The sequence below is a fragment of the Pongo pygmaeus genome, chromosome X (genome assembly GCF_028885625.2).
Source record: "Pongo pygmaeus isolate AG05252 chromosome X, NHGRI_mPonPyg2-v2.0_pri, whole genome shotgun sequence".
Lineage (NCBI taxonomy): Eukaryota > Metazoa > Chordata > Mammalia > Primates > Hominidae > Pongo > Pongo pygmaeus.
In genome coordinates this window covers 45,495,019-45,516,347 of record NC_072396.2, presented here as the reverse complement: position 1 = coordinate 45,516,347, position 21,329 = coordinate 45,495,019, and the positions used below count along the sequence as shown (strand labels likewise).

The window sequence follows — 21,329 nt, the reverse complement described above, 5'->3', positions numbered from 1 at the left end:
ACCTCAAACCAGGGTCAAAGAGTATCATTGCCTTTTACTCCAAGCATGAAACCATTCATGTGCCAGGTACTGTGCTAAGGAACCCAGTCCTCACAACAACTCTATGGGAGACAGTTGCTTTGACAGGTGAGGAAAGTGAAGCTCTGAGAGGACCCAGGTCACAGTGAAAGGAGATGTTAGAGGTGACAGGGCTGGGTCATGGCCAGGAGCTCCAGCCTCTTAAGCCAAGGCTCATGAGAGGAACCCCTGAGGCCTGGTGTCAGGCCTGTTCTCTCTCAGTATATGCCCTGCGAAAAGGACTATGTCCCTTTTCACAAAGGCCGGTGGGAGATCACCAAAGACACCTTGAGAACTTGCCATCAAGTACAGCACTCAAAAAAATACAATATTTTTAAACTTTATGGAGTGGAATGGTCTTTTAAAAAACTAGTTTTTTTTTTTGTTTTTTTTTTTTTAAAAAACTAATGTATAAATCCAATCTAGAAAACCAGAGATGGGCCACTGTGATTAAAGATGGGCAAGGGTAGCCTGAGACTCCTCCAGAGCTCCTGGAGCACAGCTTGAATGAAAGCCACTTATCCACTAGGTTGGCACTTACTGGGAGAAGTGCAAGGGATGCCAAGATATCTAAGGCTTTGACTTTGAGTTGGAAAAAACCAGGTGGGATTCTAGGGGATTCACTCCTGGGTTAGTCAGCCTCTGGCAGGGCTCAGGATTCCAGGCCTGCCACATGTATTGAGTGCTGCTGGCAGGTCTATGTGAGCTGAGCATTGCTTGCCCCACCCTGGTTCCAGCCAGGCCCCAATAGCTTGACCTCACAATATAAAAAACATTTTCACCATCTTATGTTTCATGAATTTAATTCTATTAAGGTAAGGCTTACTACGTTCAAAACTCCAACCCCCTCCCTTTTTTCTTGCCCTTTAACAAGGTACCATCCGGTTTTCTTTACTAACAAAATGTCAGTGTTCAAGTTCAGTCTTGGTGCAAGATCGATGGCAGATGTCAGGGGCTGGCCGGGATGGCTTACATTGATATCATCGTACGTAGGTCCTTCTCATAGATGTCAGGGATGTTACCTACCAGCGAGTTGATCATGCGCACGGTATTGCTATTAAACAGCTTGAATTCGTAATTGATGAGCTGTTCCCAAAAGCCGTTGTTGGGCCGGATGATGGGGCGGCGCGACTTGATCCACGTATGGGCGTCCAGCAGCGACATGGAGTGGTATTTCATGAGGTACGCAAGGCACAGTGAGGCGGAACGGCTCACTCCAGCCACGCAGTGCAGCAGCGTGCGGCCCTGCCTCATATCGATGGTGTGGATAAGATCAGCAATGGGGTCAAAAAAGTCGTAGAGACGCGAGTCACGAGCATCGGTAACAGGCACCTTTATGTACTGAATGCCCTCGAAGAATACGTTGACCACTTCCACCGAGGCATTGACAATGGCGGTGATGCGATTGCTGGACAGAAGGAGTTTGTTGTTGGCGGCCACACCATTGCTGAGAAACAAGCTTCTGGTTATTTGGGAGAAGCTGTAGATGGAGGGCTGCTGGACACCCTGAGATGATGAAAAGGAGGACGCGGATGCTGTCATCAAGGCGGCTGGTCCGAGGTCTCTCTACACTGGTTCGGGGCACAACCCTTACCAAGCTAGTTCAGGATAGCAGCCGCGCCGCGAAGTCTCAGGCTAGGTGTTGGAGAAAGAGGACCAGCTATCGGCCACCACCCTCTTCCTGTCTCCTCCCACCACTCCCATCTGAGCGTCACAATCCCGGACAGATAGCCCTGAGGCTCCGGTTTCCATGGCAATGGCTACTTGCCGCAAGGAGGACAGGACCTCTAAGCAGGGTCTTCAGAAACACCCCAGTCTCTTTCTTTTTATCTTTCTTCATAGTCATTTATTTTCCAAGGCCTAATTCTTATCTTTCTTGACTTTTAAAAATGTTCTGTTACAAGATATCTATTTTATGTTTCAATTATTGGACCACGTTAAACACAATATCTATGAATACTTCTATTTCGTCAGTGTTGCAGAACAGGGCTTACACTTTCCCTGCAAAATAGCAATATCACATTCTAAGTTGGGGAACAGCATTTGGCTCATGTGATATGCTAATCTCTATAAAACTGGAGCTAGATATGGGATTTGGCTGGGCTTGGTAGACTGGCCTTATACTTCTTTGTTGATTGTAACCATAAAATTATTTTCCTGCTTATAAACACGTCAGGGCTGGTTGTAAGAGAGCACTGCTAACTGATATATAGCCCTTTATCTTGAAGTTGGCCTGTGGTGGACAGTTGTGACTAATTTAGCTGTGTCATAGTCCATTTGTACATATAGCTCAAATGACTTACCGCATGAGTCTACTTTATTACCTGAAACAACAGTTCAAATTATTTTGTTTACTTTCTTCAAAAAAAAAAAATGCCTACATGCTTTGTGAACTACAAATCACTTTGACCACTACCGATGCTGTCTTCCCAGTAATATTAAACATTCTGAAACAAGTTAATGCTACATGGTAATTGGGCCAAAAATTGAGACAGTCTTGCTCTGTCACCCAGGCTGGAGAGTCCCAGGCCTCTGCTTCCTGGGTTCAAGTGATTCTTGTGCCTTAGCCTACCGAGTAGCTGGGATTACAGGAGCGCACCACCACACCTGGCTAATTTTTGTATTTTTAGTAGAGACAGGATTTCACCATGTTGGCCAGGCTGGTCTCAAACTCCTGACCTCAGGTAATCCTCCCTCCTTGGCCTCCCAAAGTGCTGGGATTACATGCATAAGCCACCGCACTCAGCCCAAAAATTAATTTCTAAAATGTAACCTGACATTTGCATTTCCTTCCAGCTAAGATTTTTATAGAATTTGGCTGAAAATTGAAAAGAACTATAGCCTAAAACTAACAAATTGTTTCACAGAGTAGCCAATTGACTCACATACTTTGCTCTCATTCCATCATCATTTTGGTATGTGTTCAAAGGTGTGCTGTGATTATGAACAAAGACGAATAGATATCAGGCTTCTTATGATGGTCAAGGAAATGATAACCTCAAAACACAACACACGTTTCTTTTTCTCAGTTGTCATAATCAAATTATTTTGCATTACTTAAATTGTCAGTCCCCACAAAGCTATCTGGAAGAAAATAGAACACAAATAGTAAATAAATATGAAAACTGTCTGTTGGGGACAGCTCAGCTGGGCTAACGGAGAAGTTTGTAATCTATGTAGTAATGTGGAGGCCCTAAACTAGTGTTGGAGCCTACTTATTTCATAAGTATACACTTCTTAAACTTTAAAACTATAGTACAATTAACAAAATAATTTCAGACACTATTTTCTTTTCTTTTTTTTATTTTTGTTTTTTTTGAGACGGAGTTTTGCTCTTGTTGCCCAGGCTGGAGTGCAGTGGGCGGTCTCGGTTCACCACAATCTCCGCCTCCCAGGTTCAAGCCATTCTCCTGCCTCAGTCTCATGAGTAGCTGGGATTACAGGCTCGTGCCACCATGCCCAGCTAATTTTTTGTATTTTTAGTAGAGACGAGGTTTCACCATGTTGGCCAGGCTGGTCTCAAACTCTCGACGTCAGGTGATCCACCCGCCTCGGCCTCCCAAAGTGCAGGGATAACAGGCATGAGCCACCGCGCCCGGTCTCAGACACTATTTTCAAAGACAAGCATGACCCGTGTTAAATAGATTCATTTATTTATTCTTCATATTCTGTGACACCTGTTAGTCTGAGGATGTTGGATGTTTTAAAATTTCACTGTGGAGCTTTTCCTGGATAGATAACGTTTTCTCCCCTTGAGTTTGGAAGCAGGTCACTTTCAGATCCCACTTGTCTCTACTTTTCCTTTTTTTTTTTTTTTTTTTTTTAACACACTGATGGAGGCAATTTTCCTTGTTATTTAGTGAAGAAAATGTGCAATGGACTTGCCCAAGAACACACTCTCTTTCCACCGCTGGGAGAACACCCTGGATGCTAAGAACTAGTTAATGTTCAAATTTCTCAATTCAGTAGTCAAAGCCCTTTCTAATCTGATCTAAGCCTGCCTTTCAAATCTCATTCATTCATTTATTCGTCAGATTTTTATTAAGAATCTATAGTGTGTTAGGCATTTTCACCTATATAAACCCTCAGTTCTGACCAAACAAAGCAAACGCTTTTGGTAAATACAAAATGTACATTCCTGTTTCCTTACCTTTGCTCACGCCATTCCTCTCTCTTGAGAAGCCTGACTCCTCTCTACTTCCTGAATTCTATCTGAGCTTCAAGACTCAGCTTGATTAATTTAAAAAGGGGATCAACTGAGCATCCAATCTGTGTCAGGTATGGTCCTAGCAGTGTAGATCCATCACAATACAGGGCCTGATTTCCAAGAGCTTATACTTTGGTCAGAGAGATAGATAACCTTGGAAAAGTCCAGAAGAGAGGGTATGATTCTTTGTTTTAGGTGAGTGTTTGGGGGCCAGGGGCAGTAGGTGTATGTCATGAAAGGCTTAATAGAAAACATGACTGGGAAAAGTCTTTTTGTTTTTATTACTTATTATTTATAGTGTCCAAGTTTGTGTTTTGAAAAATATCAAACCTGCATAAAAGCTGCAAGAATAGAACAATGAGCATCTGTTTACCCTTCACCTATAGTTCTATTGTTAACACTTCACCACATTTGCTTTATCTCTCTATTTTGATATACAGACACACATATTTATTTATTTGCTTGTTTCTTTTTGCTGAAACATTGAGAGTTTCTTGTAGATATAGCAACAATTTAGCCCTTCAGCACATATCTCCAAAGAACAAGTACATGCTCTTCCATAACCACAGTACAATGACCACACTCAGGAAATTTAACATTGGCCCCATATTATTATCTAACATGTAATCCATATTCAAATTTCACCAAATCTCTTAATAATATTATTTATAGCTGTTTTTTTCTTTTGATCCAGGATTGAATCAAGGATCACACATTGCATTTAGCCCTCATGCTTCTTTAGCATCTTTAAATTTGGAGCTGTTGCTGAGTCTTTTGTTTCGATCTTGCTGGACATTGGCATTTTTAAGAGTTCAGGCTAGTTTTGGCTGGGCGCGGTGGCTCACACCTGTAATCCCAGCACTTTTGGGAGGCCGAAGTGGGCGGATCACAAGGTCAGGAGATTGAGGCCATCCTGGCTAACACGGTGAAACCCCGTCTCTACTAAAAATACAAAAAAATTAGCCGGGCGTGGTGGCGGGCGCCTATAGTCCCAGCTACTCGGGAGGCTGAGGCAGGAGAATGGTGTGAACCCAGGAGGCAAGCTTGCAGTGAGCCGAGATTGCACCGCTGCCCGCTGCACTCCAGCCTGTGCGACTAAGCGAGACTCTGTCTCCAAAAAAAAAAAAAAAAAAGAGTTCAGGCCAGTTTTGCAGAACATCTTTCAAGATATATTTGTTTGACTGTTCCCTCAGGATTAAATTCAGGCGAAATATTTTTTGCAAGAATACCACCAGAGTGTGTGATTCTCAGTACATCGTACCAGAGGCATATGTTATTTGTTTGTTCCATTAATGGTGATGAGAATTTTTTTCTTTTCTCTTGCAATAGCTTTAGGGGTACTAGTGGTTTTGGGTTACATGGATGAATTGTATAATGGCAAAGTTTGAAATTTTAGTGCACCCATCACCTGAGTAGTGTACATTCTTCCCAATATGTAGTTTTTAAATCTCTCCCCACTCTCATCCTCGCCCATTATGAGTCTCCAATGTCCATTATACTAGTCTATATGCCTTTTTGTACCCATAGCTTAGCTCCGACTTATGAGAACATGCGACCAGGCATGGTGGCTCACGCCTGTAATCCCAGCATTTTGGGAGGCCAAGGCAGGTGGATCACCTGAGGTCAGGAGTTTGAGACCAGCTTGGCCAACATGGTGAAACCCCGTCTCTACTAAAAATACAAAACTTAGCTGGGCATGGTGGCGCACGCTTGTACTCCCAGCTACTTGGGAGACTGAGGTGGAGGATTGCTTGAACATGGGAGGATCGCTTGAACCCAGCAGGCAGAGGTTGCAGTGAGCCGAGATCATGCCACTGCACTCCAGCCTGGGCGAGAGAGTGAGACTCTGTCTCAGAAAAAAAAAAAAAAGTGAGAACATGTGATATTTGGTTTTCGTTCCTGAGTTACTTCACTTAGGATAATGTTCTCCAGTTCCATCCGAGTTGCTGCAAAAGACATTATTTTGTTCTTTTTTATAGCTGAGTAGTATTCCATGGTGTATATATATCACATTTTCTTTATCCACTTATCAGTTGATGAGCACTTAATTTTGTTGCGTATCTTTGCATTTGTGAATTGTGCTGTAATAAATACATGCGTGTAGGTATCTTTTTGATATAATGACTTCTTTTCCTTTGGGTAGATACCTAGTAGTGGGATTGCTGGATCAAATGGTAGATCTACTTTTAGTTCTTTAAGGAATCTCCATACTGCTTTCCGCAAAGATTGTACTAATTTACATTCCCCTAGCAGTGTTACCTTTTTACCACATCCACACCAACATCTATTGTTTTTTAAATTTTATTTATTTTATTTTATTCATTTATTTATTTTTGAGACGGAGTTTCTCTCTTGCCGCCCAGGCTGGAGTGCAGTGGTGCCATCTCAGCTCACTGCAAACTCCACCTCCTTAGTTCAAGCGATTCTCATGCCTCAGCCTCCCATGTAGCTGGGATTACAGGCATGCACCACCAAGCCTGGCTAATTTTTTTTTTTTTTTTTTTTTTTTGAGACTGAGTCTCACTCTGTCGCCCAGGCTGGAGTGCAGTGGCGCGATCTCGGCTCACTGCGAGCTCCGCCTCCCGGGTTCACGCCATTCTCCTGCCTCAGCCTCCCGAGTAAGCCTGGCTAATTTTCGTATTTCTAATAGAGATGGGGTTTCACCATGTCGGCCAGGCTGGTCTCCAACTCCCAACCTCAGGTGATCTGCCCATCTCGGCTTCCCAAAGTGCTGGGCTTACAAGCATGAGCCACCGTGCCCGGCCTTTACTTTTTAATAATGGCCATTCTGCCTGGGGTAAGATGGCATTTTGTTGTGGTTTTGATTTGCATTTCCCTGATGATTAGTGATGTTGAGTATTTTTTCATGTTTGTTGAGCATTTGTATATCTTCTTTTGAGAAATAGCTATTCATGCCATTTGCCCACTTTTTAATGAGATTATTTGTTTTTTTCCTGCTGATTTGTTTGAGTTCCTTGTCGATTCTGGATATTAGTCCTTTGTTGAATGCATAGTTTGCAAATATTTTCTCCCATTCTGTGAGTTGTCTGTTTACTCTGGCGATTGTTTCTTTTGCTGTGCAGAAGCTTTTAATTATGTCCCATTTGTTTATTTTTGTTTTGTTGCATTTGCTTTTGGGGTCTTAGTCATGAATTCTTTGCCTAGACCAATGTCCAGAAGAGCTTTCCTAGGTTTTCTTCTAGAATTTTTATGGCTTCAGGTTTTACATTTAAGTCTTTAATCGATCTTGAATTGATTTTTGTACATGGTGAGAGAAATGAATCCAGTTTCACTCTTCTACATGTGGGATCCAGTTTTCCCAACACCATTTATTGAATAGGGTGTCCTTTCCTCAGTTTATGTTTTTATATGCTTTGTCAAAGATTAGTTGGTTGTAAGTATTTTGCCTTATTTCTTGGTTTGCCATTCTATTCCATTGGTCTATGTATCTACTTTCATACCAGTACCACGATAGCCTTGCAGTATAATTTGAAGTGTGGTAATGTGATGCCTCCAGATTTTTTCTTTTTGCTTCGGATTGCTTTGGCTATTTGCTCTTTTTTGGTTCTATATGAATTTTAGGATCATTTTTTCTAATTCTGTGAAAAAATGATGTTGGTATTTTCATAGGAATTGTATTGAATTTATAGATTGCTTTGGGCAGTATGGTCATTTTCATGATATTGATTCTTCTAATTCATGAGCATGGGATATATTTGCATTTGTTTGTGTTATCTACAATTTCTTTCAGCAGTATTTTGCAGTTCTCCTTGTAGAGATATTTCACCTCTTTGGTTAAGTATATTCCTAAGTTATTCGGTTTTTTGCAGCTAGTGTAACAGCAATTGAGGTTTTTTTTTTTTTTTTTTTTTTTTTTTTTTTGAGACGGAGTCTCGCTCTGTCGCCCAGGCTGGAGTGCAATGGCGTGATCTCAGCTCAATGCAACATCCGCCTCCCGGGTTCAAGTGATTCTCCTGCCTCAGCCTCCTGAGTAGCTGAGATTACAGGTGCCTGCCACCACGCCCTGCTAATTTTTTGTATTTTTAGTAGAGACGGAGTTTCGCTGTGTTGGCCAGGCTGCTCTCGAACTCCCGACCTCGTGTTCCGCCTGCCTTGGCCTCTCTAAATGCTGGGATAACAGGCGTGAGCCACTGCGCCCAGCTGCAATTGAGTTCTTGATTTGATTCTCAGCTTGGTCATTGTTGGTGTATAGAGGTGATTACCAATTTGTATACATTGATTTTGCAACCTGAGACTTTACTGAATTCATTTATCTAATCTACAAGTCTTTTGGAAGAGTCTTTAGGATTTTCTAGATATACTACCTATCATATCATTGGCAAACAGAGAGTTTGACTTCCTCTTTTCCAATTTCTTTTTTTTTTTTTAGACAGAATCGCACTCTGTCGCCCAGGCTGCAGTGCAGTGGCGCAATCTCAACTCACTGCAACCTCCACCTCCTGGGCTCAAGCAATTCTCTAGCCTTGCCTCCTGAGTAGCTGGGATTACAGGCATGTGCCACCACACCTTTTGTATTTTTAGTAGAAACAGGGTTTCACCATATTGGCCAGGCTGGTCTCAAAGTCCTGACCTCAGGTGATCCACCCGCCTCGGCCTCCCAAAGTGTTGGGATTACAGGCGTGAGCTACTGTGCCCAGCTCTCTTTTCCAATTTGGATGCCCTTTATTTCTTTCTCTTGCCTGATTGCTCTGGCTAGGACTTCCAGTACTATGCCAAATAACAGTGGTGGAAGTGGACATCCTTGTCTTGTTCCTATTCTCAGAGGGAATGCTTTCAACTTTTCCTCATTCAGTATGATGTTGGCTGTCAGTTTGTCATATGCGGCTTTTATTACTTTGCGGTATGTTCTTTCTATGCCTAGTTTGTTGAGGGTTTTTATCATAAAGGGATGCTGGATTTTATCAAATGCTTTTTTGCATCTATTGAGACGATCACATGGATTTTGTTTTTAATTCTGTTTATGTGATGAATCACATTTACTGACTTGCATATGTTGAACTATCTGTGTGAATGATGATAATTTTGACCACTTGGCTATGGTGGCATTAGCTAAGCTTCTCCAGTGTGAATGCAATTTTTCCCCTTTGTATTAATAATTATATTATTGTTATTATTACTTTTTATTGAGACGGAGTCTCACTCTGTCACCCAGGCTGGAGTGCAGTGGCGTGATCTCAGCTCACTGCAGCCTCCGTCTCCCAGGTTCAAGCAGTTCTCCCACCTCAGCCTCCCGAGGAGCTGGGATTGCAGGTGCCTGCCACCACACCCGGCTAATTTTTTTTATTTTTAGTAAAGATGGGATTTTGCCATGTTGACCAGGCTGGTTTTGAACTCCTGACCTCAAGTGATGCGCCCACCTCGGCCTCCCAAAGTGCTAGGATTACAGGCGTGAGCCACCGCACCTGGCCCTCTTTGTATTAATGATTAATAAGCAGTATGAGAGGTGGTGCTTTGAGTTTGTAGGACTATCTTTGGAATAGAACTTTGAAGGATGAAAAGGAGTTTTCCAGTCAAAGAGGAAAGGATATCCTAGACAGAAAGGGAAGCATATGCAAAGGTATATAGGTATGAAATAGTGTCAGAAGGACAAAGAACAACTCAGAATTGCTAGTGTATACAGAGTGAAGCTGTAGAAGTCATAGAAAGGATGGCTAGAGATCCCAGAGGGCCTTTAAGCAGGGACTTGGGCTTGATCCTGTAGGTCAGGTGACACATGAGTTTTTGTTTTTTTGTTTTGTTTTGTTTTGTTTTGAGACGGAATCTCGCTCTGTCACCCAGCCTGGAGTGCAGTGGCGTGATCTTGGCTCACTGCAACCTCCTCCTCCAGGGTTCAAACAATTCTCTGCTTCAGCCTCCTGAGTAGCTGGGATTACAGGCATGCACCACCACGCCCAGCTAATTTTTTGTATTTTTAGTAGAGACGGGGTTTCACCGTGTTAGCCAGGATGGTCTCGATCTCCTGACCTTGTGATCTGCCCGCCTCAGCCTCCCAAAGTGCTGGAATTACAGGCGTGAGCCACCGTGCCCAGCCCTAATTTTTGTATTTTTAGTAGAGATGGGGTTTCACCATCTTGGCCAGGCTGGTCTTGAACTCCTGACCTCGTGATCCACCCACCTTGGCCTCCCAAAGTGCTGGGATTACACGCATGAGCCACCACAGCTGGCGGCACACAAGTATTTTATGCAGGGAAATGGCATCATCAGAATAGCATTTTAAGAAGCTCACTGACAGCTATGTGGATGAATTTGTAGAGAGAAGGGGCGAAGTGAGAAGAATGGCAATACTAGAGGGAGTGAGAACTATTGCAGTAGTCTAGGTGAGCAATGAGATACATCTATTACAGACTCTTTCCTGACATGGAAGCTGGATCAAATCCAAATATATTTCACCTAATCAAATCTATACATGGGCTAGGCCACATAAGAGGATGGAATACCAAACTTCCTATGGATCAGGCTCTGGAGAGTTTGACGTCCTGAAAGGAGAGTTAAGGCAAGAGGTTGAGGTTGCAGGTAATATATTTAAATTGGAGGGTGGCGGTAAGGAGAAAACCTGAAGGCGTATAGGGTGAGGGCACAGGAGAGCCATGTAACTAAAGGGAGTTGCATGTTATGCTGTCCAACAGACAGGTAAGATGGGAGTTCCCCAGCAGAAGTCCCTAAGGCAGAGGTGGCAGTTGGCCTCCCTGAGTAATGAGCAAGGGAGAGTTATGTGTTAATTTCAGATGAGGGGCTGGGTCAGTTGCAACACCATATAGAGCCGGCAGGAAGCCAGCTCCTCTAGGACTTGTTGCTGGGCTCAGCCTGGTCCTTGGTTTATGGACGGTGAGTGGGGAGACAGATGGATATGAATATGGAAGTCTTTAAATAACACCCTCTAGTCCTGAATACAAATAACATGAGAAAATGATTGTTGCTTATTTGTTAGGTGAAAAAAAAAACCAGTTTATAACAGACTAGATACATTTTTGTAAAGGCAAAATATATATGTGTGGGTATTTGTCATTACATGTACATATCATATATATTAAACACCTAGTTATGAATCCTATTTATGGAAATATTAGGTATCTGAAGCAGCTCTAGTTATGGAGTAAGAAATCAATTTGTTAAAGTTTTTTTCATTGTCGGTTTTAACCGTAATCTGTATGATTAATTCAAATTAAGACAGAATTTTATTTATTTAAATTGACAAATGACAAATTGAGCTGGGCATGGTAGGTAACACAGGGAGACCCTGTCTCTAGAAAAAACTTTTAAAAAAATTTTAAAAAGGCGGGGTGCGGTCGCTCGTGCCTGTAATTCCAGCACTTTGGGAGGCAGAGGCGGGCGGATCACCTGAGGTCGGGAGTTGGAGACCAGCCTGACCAACATGGAGAAACCCCGTCTCTACTAAAAATACAAAAATTAGCCAGGCGTGGTGGCGCATGCTTGTAATCCCAGCTAGTCGGGTGGCTCAGGCAGGAGAATTGCTTGAATCCCAAAGACGGAGGTTGCTGTGAGCCGAAATCTCACCATCACACTCCAGCCTGGGCAACAAGAGCGAAACTCCATCTCAATAAATAAATAAATGAATAAATGAATAGATAAATAAATAATAAAAAAAATTAGCTGAGTGTGGTGGCATGCACCTGTGGTCCCAGCTACTTTGGGAGGCTCGGGTGAGAGGATTGCTTGAGCCCAGGAGGTCGAGGCTCCCATGGACCATGATCATGCCACCACACTCCAGCCTGGATGAAAGAGGGAGACTGTCTCAAAAAAAACCCCACACCCAGCAATTTGGGAGGCAGAGACAGGCGGATCACTTGAGGTCAGGAGTTCCAGACCAGCCTGGCCAACATGGTGAAATCCCGTCTCTACTAAAAATACAAAAATTAGCTGGGCGTGGTGGTGGGTGCCTGTAATCCCAGCTATTTGGGAGGCTGAGGCAGGAGAATCGCTTGAACCTGGGAGGCAGAGGTTGCAGTGAGCCACGATAGTGCCACTGCACTCCAGCCTGGTCAACAGAGTCCATCTCAAAAAAAAAAAAAAAAAAAAACCCACAGAAAAATGACAAATTGTATATATTTATGCTGTATAACATTGTTGCGATATGTATAAACATTGTGGAATGATTAAAGCATGCTGACTAACATATCTATCACCTCACGTATCATTTTGTGAATGCTAGATACTATTTAGTATTATATTTGAGTGGTAGGATTCAAGGGAATCCTCCTTTTTTTTCACTTGTCTATATTTTCAATTTTTCTTTTCTTTCTTTTTTTTTTTTGAGAAGGAGTTTCACTCTTGTTGCCCAGGCTGGAGTGCAATGCCACGATCTCGGCTCACCGCAAACTCCACCTAGGTTCAAGTGATTCTCCTGCCTCAGCCTCCCGGGTAGCTGAGATTACAGGCATGCGCCACCACGCCCCGCTAGTTTTGTATTTTAGTAGAGACAGGGTTTCTCCATGTTGGTCAGGCTAGTCTCAAACTCCTGACCTCAAGTGATCCACCTGCCTTGGCCTCCCAAAGTGCTGGGATTACAAGCGTGAGCCACCGTGCCCGGCCCTTATATTTTCAAGTTTTCTAAAATAATGTGTGCTATTTTGTAATGAGAAAAAAGAAAGAATCCAAGTGTTCTTAAATGTTATCAACAAATACCCTTTTCTTTTTTGCCAATAAAATTAACAAAGTTGGGCCGGGCGCAGTGGCTCACATCTGTAATCCCAGCACTTTGGGAGGCCGAGGCAGGCTGATCACCTAAGTTCAGGAGTTCGAGACCAGCCTGGGCAACATGGCAAAACCCATCTCTACCAAAAATACAAAAATTAGTCAGGCAGGGGCACCCCTCCCCCACCGCGCTATAATCCCAGCTACTCAGGAGGCTGAGGCAGGAGAAATGCTTGAACCCGGGAGGTGGCAGTTGTAGTGAGCTGAGATCATGCCACTGCACTCCAGCCTGGGCAACAGAGTGAGACTCTGTCTCAAATAAAATAAAATAAAATTAGCAAAGTTGAAAAACTGATAATACGTAGTGGTGACAAGAATTCAGAGAAATGGGTACTCTCATGCACTGTCAGATTTGAAGGTGGGGTACAGCAACACCGGCCAAACCATGTGATGATCATATAAATCAACAAAAACTCTTATGGCCTTGGTGGGAGAATAAGGAGGGTACTACCAATTTGGCAATATCCAGTAAACTGACGGTGCACATACTCTATCCCCCAGCAGCTCCACCCCAGTTAGAAACTCTTGCTCATATACACAAGAAGACATTTACAAGAATGTTTATAGCAATGTTGCCTATAATAGTGAAAAAGTGGGCTGGGCACAGTGGCTCATGCCTGTAATCCCAACACTTTGGGAGGCCAAGGGGGGGCGGATCACAAGGTCAGGAGATGGAGACCATCCTGGCTAACACGGTAAACCTCGTCTCTACTAAAAATACAAAAAAAAAAAAAAAAAAAAAAATAGCCGGGTGTGGTGGCACGTGCCTGTAATTTCAGCTACTCGGGAGGGTGAGGCAGGAGAATCACTTGAACCCAGGAGGCGGAGGTTGCAGTGAGCCGAGATCGTGCACTGCACTCCAGCCTGGGCGACAGAGCACGACTCCATCTGAAAAAGAACAAACAAAAAAAAGAAAAAATGGAAACAATATAAATGTTCACGAAGAAGAAAATTAAAATTTGATGGCATAGTCATATAATGAACACCACACAAACAGCTATGAAAATAAATGAACTAGACCTACGTGTGTAAACCTGTAAGCCTCAAAAGTGTAATGCTGTAGAAAAAGAGCAAATCACAGGAGAATATGTGCAGTAAGAAGTTTAAAGACAAGAAGAACAGTACTATATATTGTTTATGCATGCATATGCATATACATGTATAATATATAGCAAAAGTTAAAAACCCTGCATGAGTCTGAGAAACACCAAATTGTGGATATGATTCCTCTAGGGAAAGATGGGCTCTGGGAGGGCTAGATAGGCTGTTTCAACATGTCTTAATACTTTATTTCATTAATAAAATAGATCTAAAGCAAATATGGCAAAATGTTAAGGTCTGACAAACTGCATGTTGGGTATATAGGTATTTATTATCATATTCAGTAGACTGTTAGGATTGCTTGAAACATTTCTAAATAAAAATGAATGGGGAAAAATGTACATATGCTTTGAGCTAGCAGTTTCTCTGCTGGTAATTTATTTATTCTAGGGAAACCCTTACAAATGTGTACAAGAGATTTACCTACCAACACCTTTATTGTAAGTATTATTTATGATATAAAAAATTGGAAAATACCTAATCTAGCAATAAGCGCTTTTTTAACTATATTACAACACCTCCATATGGTAAAATATAATGCAGATCTTAAAATGATAACCTAGAAGAATATTTATGGATACAAATAAAAATTCACAATATTTTGTTAATAAAAATACTATAAAAGAGATTAATCTCAATTTATAAAATAAAGTAATATCTATCTATATATGTAGATTCACGAATAGAAGAAAGCAAAGAAGGAAATACACAAAAATGTCCACAATCATTCTCTCTGAGCAGTGTTATTGTAGAAGCTTTATATTTTCTGGATTTCTCCTACATATATATCACAGATATGTAACAGTTTATAATGAGAAAACTATACGTTTTAAAAAGATACCAATAAGATGGTTTTGGTGGGAGATAACATGGAATTAGACAAAAAAGCAGCAACTTCAGGATGAATAAAAAAAGAGACAAAATCAAGAGTGATGAAGAAGGTATAACTGACAAGAATTTCTAACAGATTAAGAAGGGAGGAAAAAGGAGAAATATCATGATCACTTGCTGGTTTCTGACTTGGGCACCTGGGCAGCTAATGATACCATTCCCTGAAATAAGAAATGTACGAGGGAGATCAGATCCAGCATGAAAGATGAACGAGGAGTACAATTTGGAAAAGGATGAGATTGAGAGGCCTCAGGCCATTGTGGCAAACAGTGTGGAGCTCCTATCCTGTATTCACTCCCTCCTGTCTACCTATTATTAATAGGAGCCCCTTGCCAATGACTGGTTTAGGAATGGGCAACTAACCAACATCTGGCAAATGATATGCTAGAGGAAGTCTACTGGAAGTTCCTGGGAAAGGTTTCCTGGCTCCTAAGAAAAAGACAATAGTACTAGATGCCCCTCTTTCTTCCTCTGAACATGTCATTTCTGGGTGTGATACCCAGATCTTGGTAACTATCCTGCAGCCCTGTGGTGAGGTAACCTGAGGGCAAAGCCAGCAGAAGGGAGAGGTGGGAAGAATATGTGTCCTTGACAGTGTTGACAGAATTATTTATTAACTAACCCCAGAACTTGCTTATCTCTAGACTCCTTGTTATGGGGGATAATAAACCCTTATTGCTTATGCGTTTTGAGTCAGGATGTTCTGTTGCTTGCAACATTTATCTGAAGTAATATAGGCAATTCTGTGGAGATGTCCAGAGGTAGAACAAAGGCTTTTGAGAGGAAGACTTGCCTGAAGTCAAAAGTAGCAGAGTCTTAATCCTATTTACAATCTCGGATAAGTTGTTTGGTGGATTTTATTTTATTTTATTTTATTTTGAGACAGGATCACCCAGGCTGGAGTGTAGTGGTGCAATCACAGCTCATTGCAGCCTCGACCTCCCAGGCTCAAGTGATCCTCCCACCTCACCCTCCCCCATAGCTGGGACTACAGGCATGTGCCACCACATCTGGATAATTTTTGTATATTTTGTAGAGATGGGGTTTCACCATATTGCCCAGGCTGGTCTTGAACTCCTGGGCTCAAGCGATCTTCCAGCCTCAGCCTCCCAAAGTGCTGGGATAACAGGCATGAGCCACTGCCCCGGCCTGTTTGGTGTTTTTAAATTGTCTTAAAATTGGAAATTTAGTACAATTCTATAATATTATATGTTATATTTTATTTACATAAGTGTATGCTTATTTTATTTTATTTAATTTTTGAGACAGAGTTTCAATCTTGTTGCCCAGGCTGCAGTACGATGGCGCAATCTCGGCTCACTGCAACCTCCACCTCCTGGGTTCAAGTGATTCTCCTGACTCAGCCTCCCAAGTAGCTGGGATTACAGGTGCATGTCATCATGCCCAGCTACTTTTGTATTTTTAGTAGAGACAGAGTTTCACCATGTTGGTCAGGCTGGTCTCGAACTCCTGACCTCAGGTGATCCACCCGCCTTGGCCTCCCAAAGTGCTGGGATTACAGGCGTGAGCCACCGCGCCTGGCTGCTTATTTTATTATAAATATATTATATTTTATTTTTATGAGTGTATGCTTATTTTTAATCTAATAATACTGAAGTTTAGGCCAGTCAAAGTGGCTCACGCCTGTAATCCCAGCAGTCTAGGAGGCTGAGGCAGGCGGATCACATGAGGCCAGGAGTTCGAGACCAGCCTGGCCAACATGGTGAAACCCCGTCTCTACTGAAAATACAAAAATTAGCTGGGCATGGTGGTGCGTGCTTATAATCCCAGCTACTCGGGAAGCTGAGTCAGGAGAATCACTTGAACCCAGGAGGTGGAGGTTGCAGTGAGCCGAGATTGCGCCATATATATAAGTTTATAGGGTAAAAAGTGGAATTCTCACTTTCATTCTCCCACTAATCCCATTTTTTTACTCAGGAGCAATTAACTGCTGATAATAATATGATGAGTTTTCCTTCAGATATTTTACTGAGCATTTTGCGTGCACACACACACACATATACACACACTCACATACATACATACACATTTTTACTAAAATTGGAAGGAATATTTAAGATGGTCTAAAGTTTTGGACTTGGCAGTCCTGTGGAAGGAAAAAGAAAAAAAAGATGGTCTAAGGTAAAACATAGGCCATGGAGCATACCTGAAATTCATGGTAGAGAGCACTGGTACCTCAAAAAGATAAAGCAGTCATCTTTCAGAATAGCCGAAATAATATGTCAGTGGGCCTGTGAGAAATGGGCTAGACAAGAAAGACATACACATGTATTAACAGAGTGTGTTCAGAGAAAACAAAGATATTAAAGTCAGAAGTCTCAGAGATAGACCCTTCAATTTTCAGACATTGATTAATGACAGAGCTTCTCATGTGGGCAATTCAATGCAGCATGCTCTAGGATGAGTCATTTTGGATCATGCGCCAAGATTCTCCACGATGTGTAGCAGTAGCAGGGATTCATTTGTGTAAGGATGAGTAATAATTTATTTGTGTAAGGATGGGTCATGCTGAGGAAATTAAGGAGTATCATATTTATAAAATCACACTATATAGGTTAGTCTAAAATTATTTTAATTTAACAATATATCTTGGAGATCTGTTCATGTTGAGCTCGTTTTTTTCACAGACTGTGTGGTATTTCATAGCATGAATGTACTGTACATTACCCTTCCCACTTCGACTGATATTTGAGATATTTTCAGTTATTTATTATTACCAACAATGATGTAGTAAACATCCTTGCACATGTACTTTTGTACAAATGTGTGACTGTTCCAGTGTGGTAGATTCTTAGATGTAAAATTGCTGGGTCAAAGGGTATGTATACTTTACATTTTAATTATCATTTAGAATTGCCCACCAAAAAGCCCGTATCAATTGGTATTTTTACCAAAAGTATGTAAGAGCATACATCTTCACACCTTCCTCGACCTTGTACACTATCAATCCTTTTCATTTTCACCAATTTACTTTATTCTTCTTATTATTTTTTGAGACGGAGTCTCGCTTTGTCGCCCAGGCTGGAGTGCAGTGGCACAATTTCGGCTCACTGCAACCTCCGCCTCCCGGGTTCAAGCGATTCTCCTGTCTCAGCCTCCCGAGTAGCGGGATTATAGCCGCACGACGCCACGCCAGGCTCATTTTTTGTATTTTAGTAGAGACGGGGTTTCACCGTGTTGTCTAGGCTGGGTTTCACCGTGTTGCCCAGGCTGGTCTCGCACTCCTGAGCTCAGGCAATCCACCTGCCTCGGCCTCCCCAGGTGCTGGGATTACAGGCGTGAGCCACCGAGCCCAGCTCATTTTCACCAATTTCGTGGGGAAAAATGATACCTCATTCTTTTAATTTTCATTTTGCTGATTATACATTACTAAATTAGAGCTTATCTTTATTATTCTTGTTATTATTATTAATTTTTTTTAAAATTTTTTGAGACGGAGTCTTGCTCTGTCGCCCAGGCTGGAGTGCAGAAGCACGATTTCGACTCACTGCAACCTCTGCCTCCCCGGTTCAAGCCATTCTCCTACCTCAGACTCAGCCTCCTGAGTAGCTGGAATTACAGGAGTGTGCCACCACACCTGGCTAATTTTCTGTAGTTTTAGTAGAGACGGGGTTTCATCATGTTGGCCAGGCTGGTCTCAAACTCCTGACCTCAAGTGATCTGCCCGCCTCGGCCTCCCAAAGTGCTGGGATTAGAGGCGTGAGCCACTGCGCCTGGCCTAGAGCTTATTTTTATAAATTCATTCCTCAGTATCCATGAGGAATTTGTTCCAGGACCCACACAGATACCAAAATCTATGGATGCTTAAGTCCTTATATAAAATGCTGTATTTGTTGCATATAACCTACATACATCCTCCTGCGTACTTCAAATCATCTTTAGATTACTTATAATAAAATGTAAATACTATGTAAATGGCTTTTATATAATAGTTTCTAAAAATTGTATTTCTTATTGTATTGTGATTTTTTATTTTTTCTTTTTATTTATTTTTATTTATTTATTTTTTGAGATAGAGTCTTGCTCTGTCACCCAGGCTGGAGTGCAGTGGCGCGATCTCAGCTCACTGCAAGCTCCGCCTCCCGGGTTCATGCCATTCTCCTGCCTCAGCCTCCCGAGTAGCTGGGACTACAGGCGCCTGCCACCACACCTGGCTAACTTGTTTGTATTTTTAGTAGAGACAGGGTTTCACCATGTTAGTTTTTTTTTTTCCCGAATATTTTAAATCCCCGGTTGGTTGAATCCACGTATGGATGAAATCTCAGATGTGAAACCCATGGATATGGATATGGATATGGATATGGATATGGATATGGATATGGATATGGAGGGCCAGCTGTACTGTATATGCATTCATCATTTATATATCCTCTCTTCTGAGTTGCTGGTTAATATCTCTTGTTCATTTTTTTCTAGTTTTTTTAAATTAATAACCTACAGGAACTGTTATAACAGTGAGATTTTAATCTTTTGTCTATTGTATGTTTTAAACATATTTTTTCCTAATCTGTTGTTCTTGTTTTTCAATTTTAATTTGTCTCTTCTGCCATATATAAATGTAAAATTATGTTGCTTAATCTGTAAATCTTTTTTCTTTGCAGCTTCTGATTTTTGATTTCCAACACCAAGATTTAAATAAATGCATTCTTTTTATTTACTTCCAGTATTATTATTATTTTTTTCGAGACACAGTTTCACTCTGTCACCTAGGCTGGAGTGCAGTGGCACAATCTTGGCTCACTGCAACCTCTGCCTCCCAGGTTTAAGCGATTCTCCTGCCTCAGCCTCTGGAGTAGCTAGGATTACAGGCGCCTGCCACCACGGCCAGCTAATTTTTGTATTTTTAGTAGAGAGGAGGTTTCACTATATTGCCCAGGCTGGTCTTGAACTCCTGACCTCAAGTGATCCCCCTCCCTCGGGCTCTCAAAGTGCTGAGATTACAGGTGTGAGCCACCGCGTCTAGCCTACTTCCAGTATTTTATAGTTTTGTTTTTTATGTTTACAATTTTTTCCCTCAAAAAGAAACTTTTTTTTTGTGGAAAATTTCAAACATACAAAAGTAGAGAAAACAGTATAATTAATCGCCATATATATCCATTACCTAACCAACAACTATCAACTCATTCCCAATCTCGTTTCATCTGTACCTCCCTGCCTGACTCCTATATTAATTTGAAGCAAATCCCAGGCATTTTATTTCATTTGTAAATGTTTTAGTATGTTTCTCTAAAAGATAAAGATGCTTTAAATAAATAACCATATACCATTATTGCACCTAAAAATGCCTAAAATGCCTTTTTGTCATACACAAAATCCACACATCTACATCATTCTACTTTTTAACTTTATATTTTGTTTCCTTGCTATTTTGTTTCTTTTCTCAAAAATTAAAAAGGAAAGAAAATGTTGGGGCTACAGTACTCCATCTCTGCTCCTTCTCTCCCTCCATATGAGTTTACAGAGTAAAAAGTCAAGGGCTCCCCTCACCAATCCATTGCTTTTCTCAGAAGTAAATTAGTACTGACAATGTAAGTTTCCTTTCAGATCTTATACGGGACATTTACACACACGCATATTTTTGCCAAAATTGGAGGGAATGTTTAAGATGGTTTTTGGTAAAACAGAGACCATAAGCCACCATCTTAAAGTTGGTAGTTTACACACACACATAAGCAATGCATTCTTTGGCTATTTATTTATTTATTTTATTTTTTGAGACAGAGTCTCACTCTGTCACCCAGGCCGGAGTGCAGAGGTGAGCTAGGCTCACTGCAGCCTCCGCCTCCCAGGTTCAACTGATTCTCCTGTCTCAGCCTCCCAAGTAGCTGGAATTACAGGCGCCTGCCACCACACCCTGCTAATTTTTTGTATTTTTAGTAGAGACGGGGTTTCACCATGTTGGCCAGGCTGGTTTTGAACTTCTGACTTCAAGTGATCCACCCACCTTGGCCTCCCAAAGTGCTGAAATTACAGGCATGAGTCACTGCGCCCAGCCTATTTTTTAAAAATTTTACTAATTCATTTATTTATTTATTAGTATGATGAAATGTACGTAACAAAATTTACCGTTGTAATCATTTTCATGTGTACAATTCAGTGGTATTAAGTACATTCACATTGTTGTGCAACTATCACCATCTATCACCAGAACTTTTTCACCATCCCAAACTGAAACTCTGTCCCCATTAAACAATGACTCCCGGCTGGGCATGGTGGCTCACGCCTGTAATCCCAGCACTTTGGGAGGCTGAGGTGGGTGGATCACGAGGTCAGGAGTTTGAGACCAGCCTGGCCAATATGGTGAAATCCCGTTTCTACT

General features: G+C 41.7%; 1 protein-coding gene across 1 annotated transcript; it reads right to left on the bottom strand.

Moving 5' to 3' along the window:
• Positions 1-832: 832 nt before the first annotated feature.
• On the bottom strand, positions 833-1,757 carry DUSP21 (dual specificity phosphatase 21). The gene has a single exon (XM_054471884.2). The coding sequence runs from the start codon at positions 1,597-1,599 to the stop codon at positions 1,027-1,029; it is 573 nt and encodes a 190-aa protein (XP_054327859.1). The 5' UTR covers positions 1,600-1,757; the 3' UTR covers positions 833-1,026.
• Positions 1,758-21,329: the final 19,572 nt, after the last annotated feature.

What these genes read in the sequence shown, in the direction of transcription:
- DUSP21 (XM_054471884.2), bottom strand. Translation starts at nt 1,599, where the DNA reads ATGACAGCATCCGCGTCCTCCTTTTCATCATCTCAGGGTGTCCAGCAG.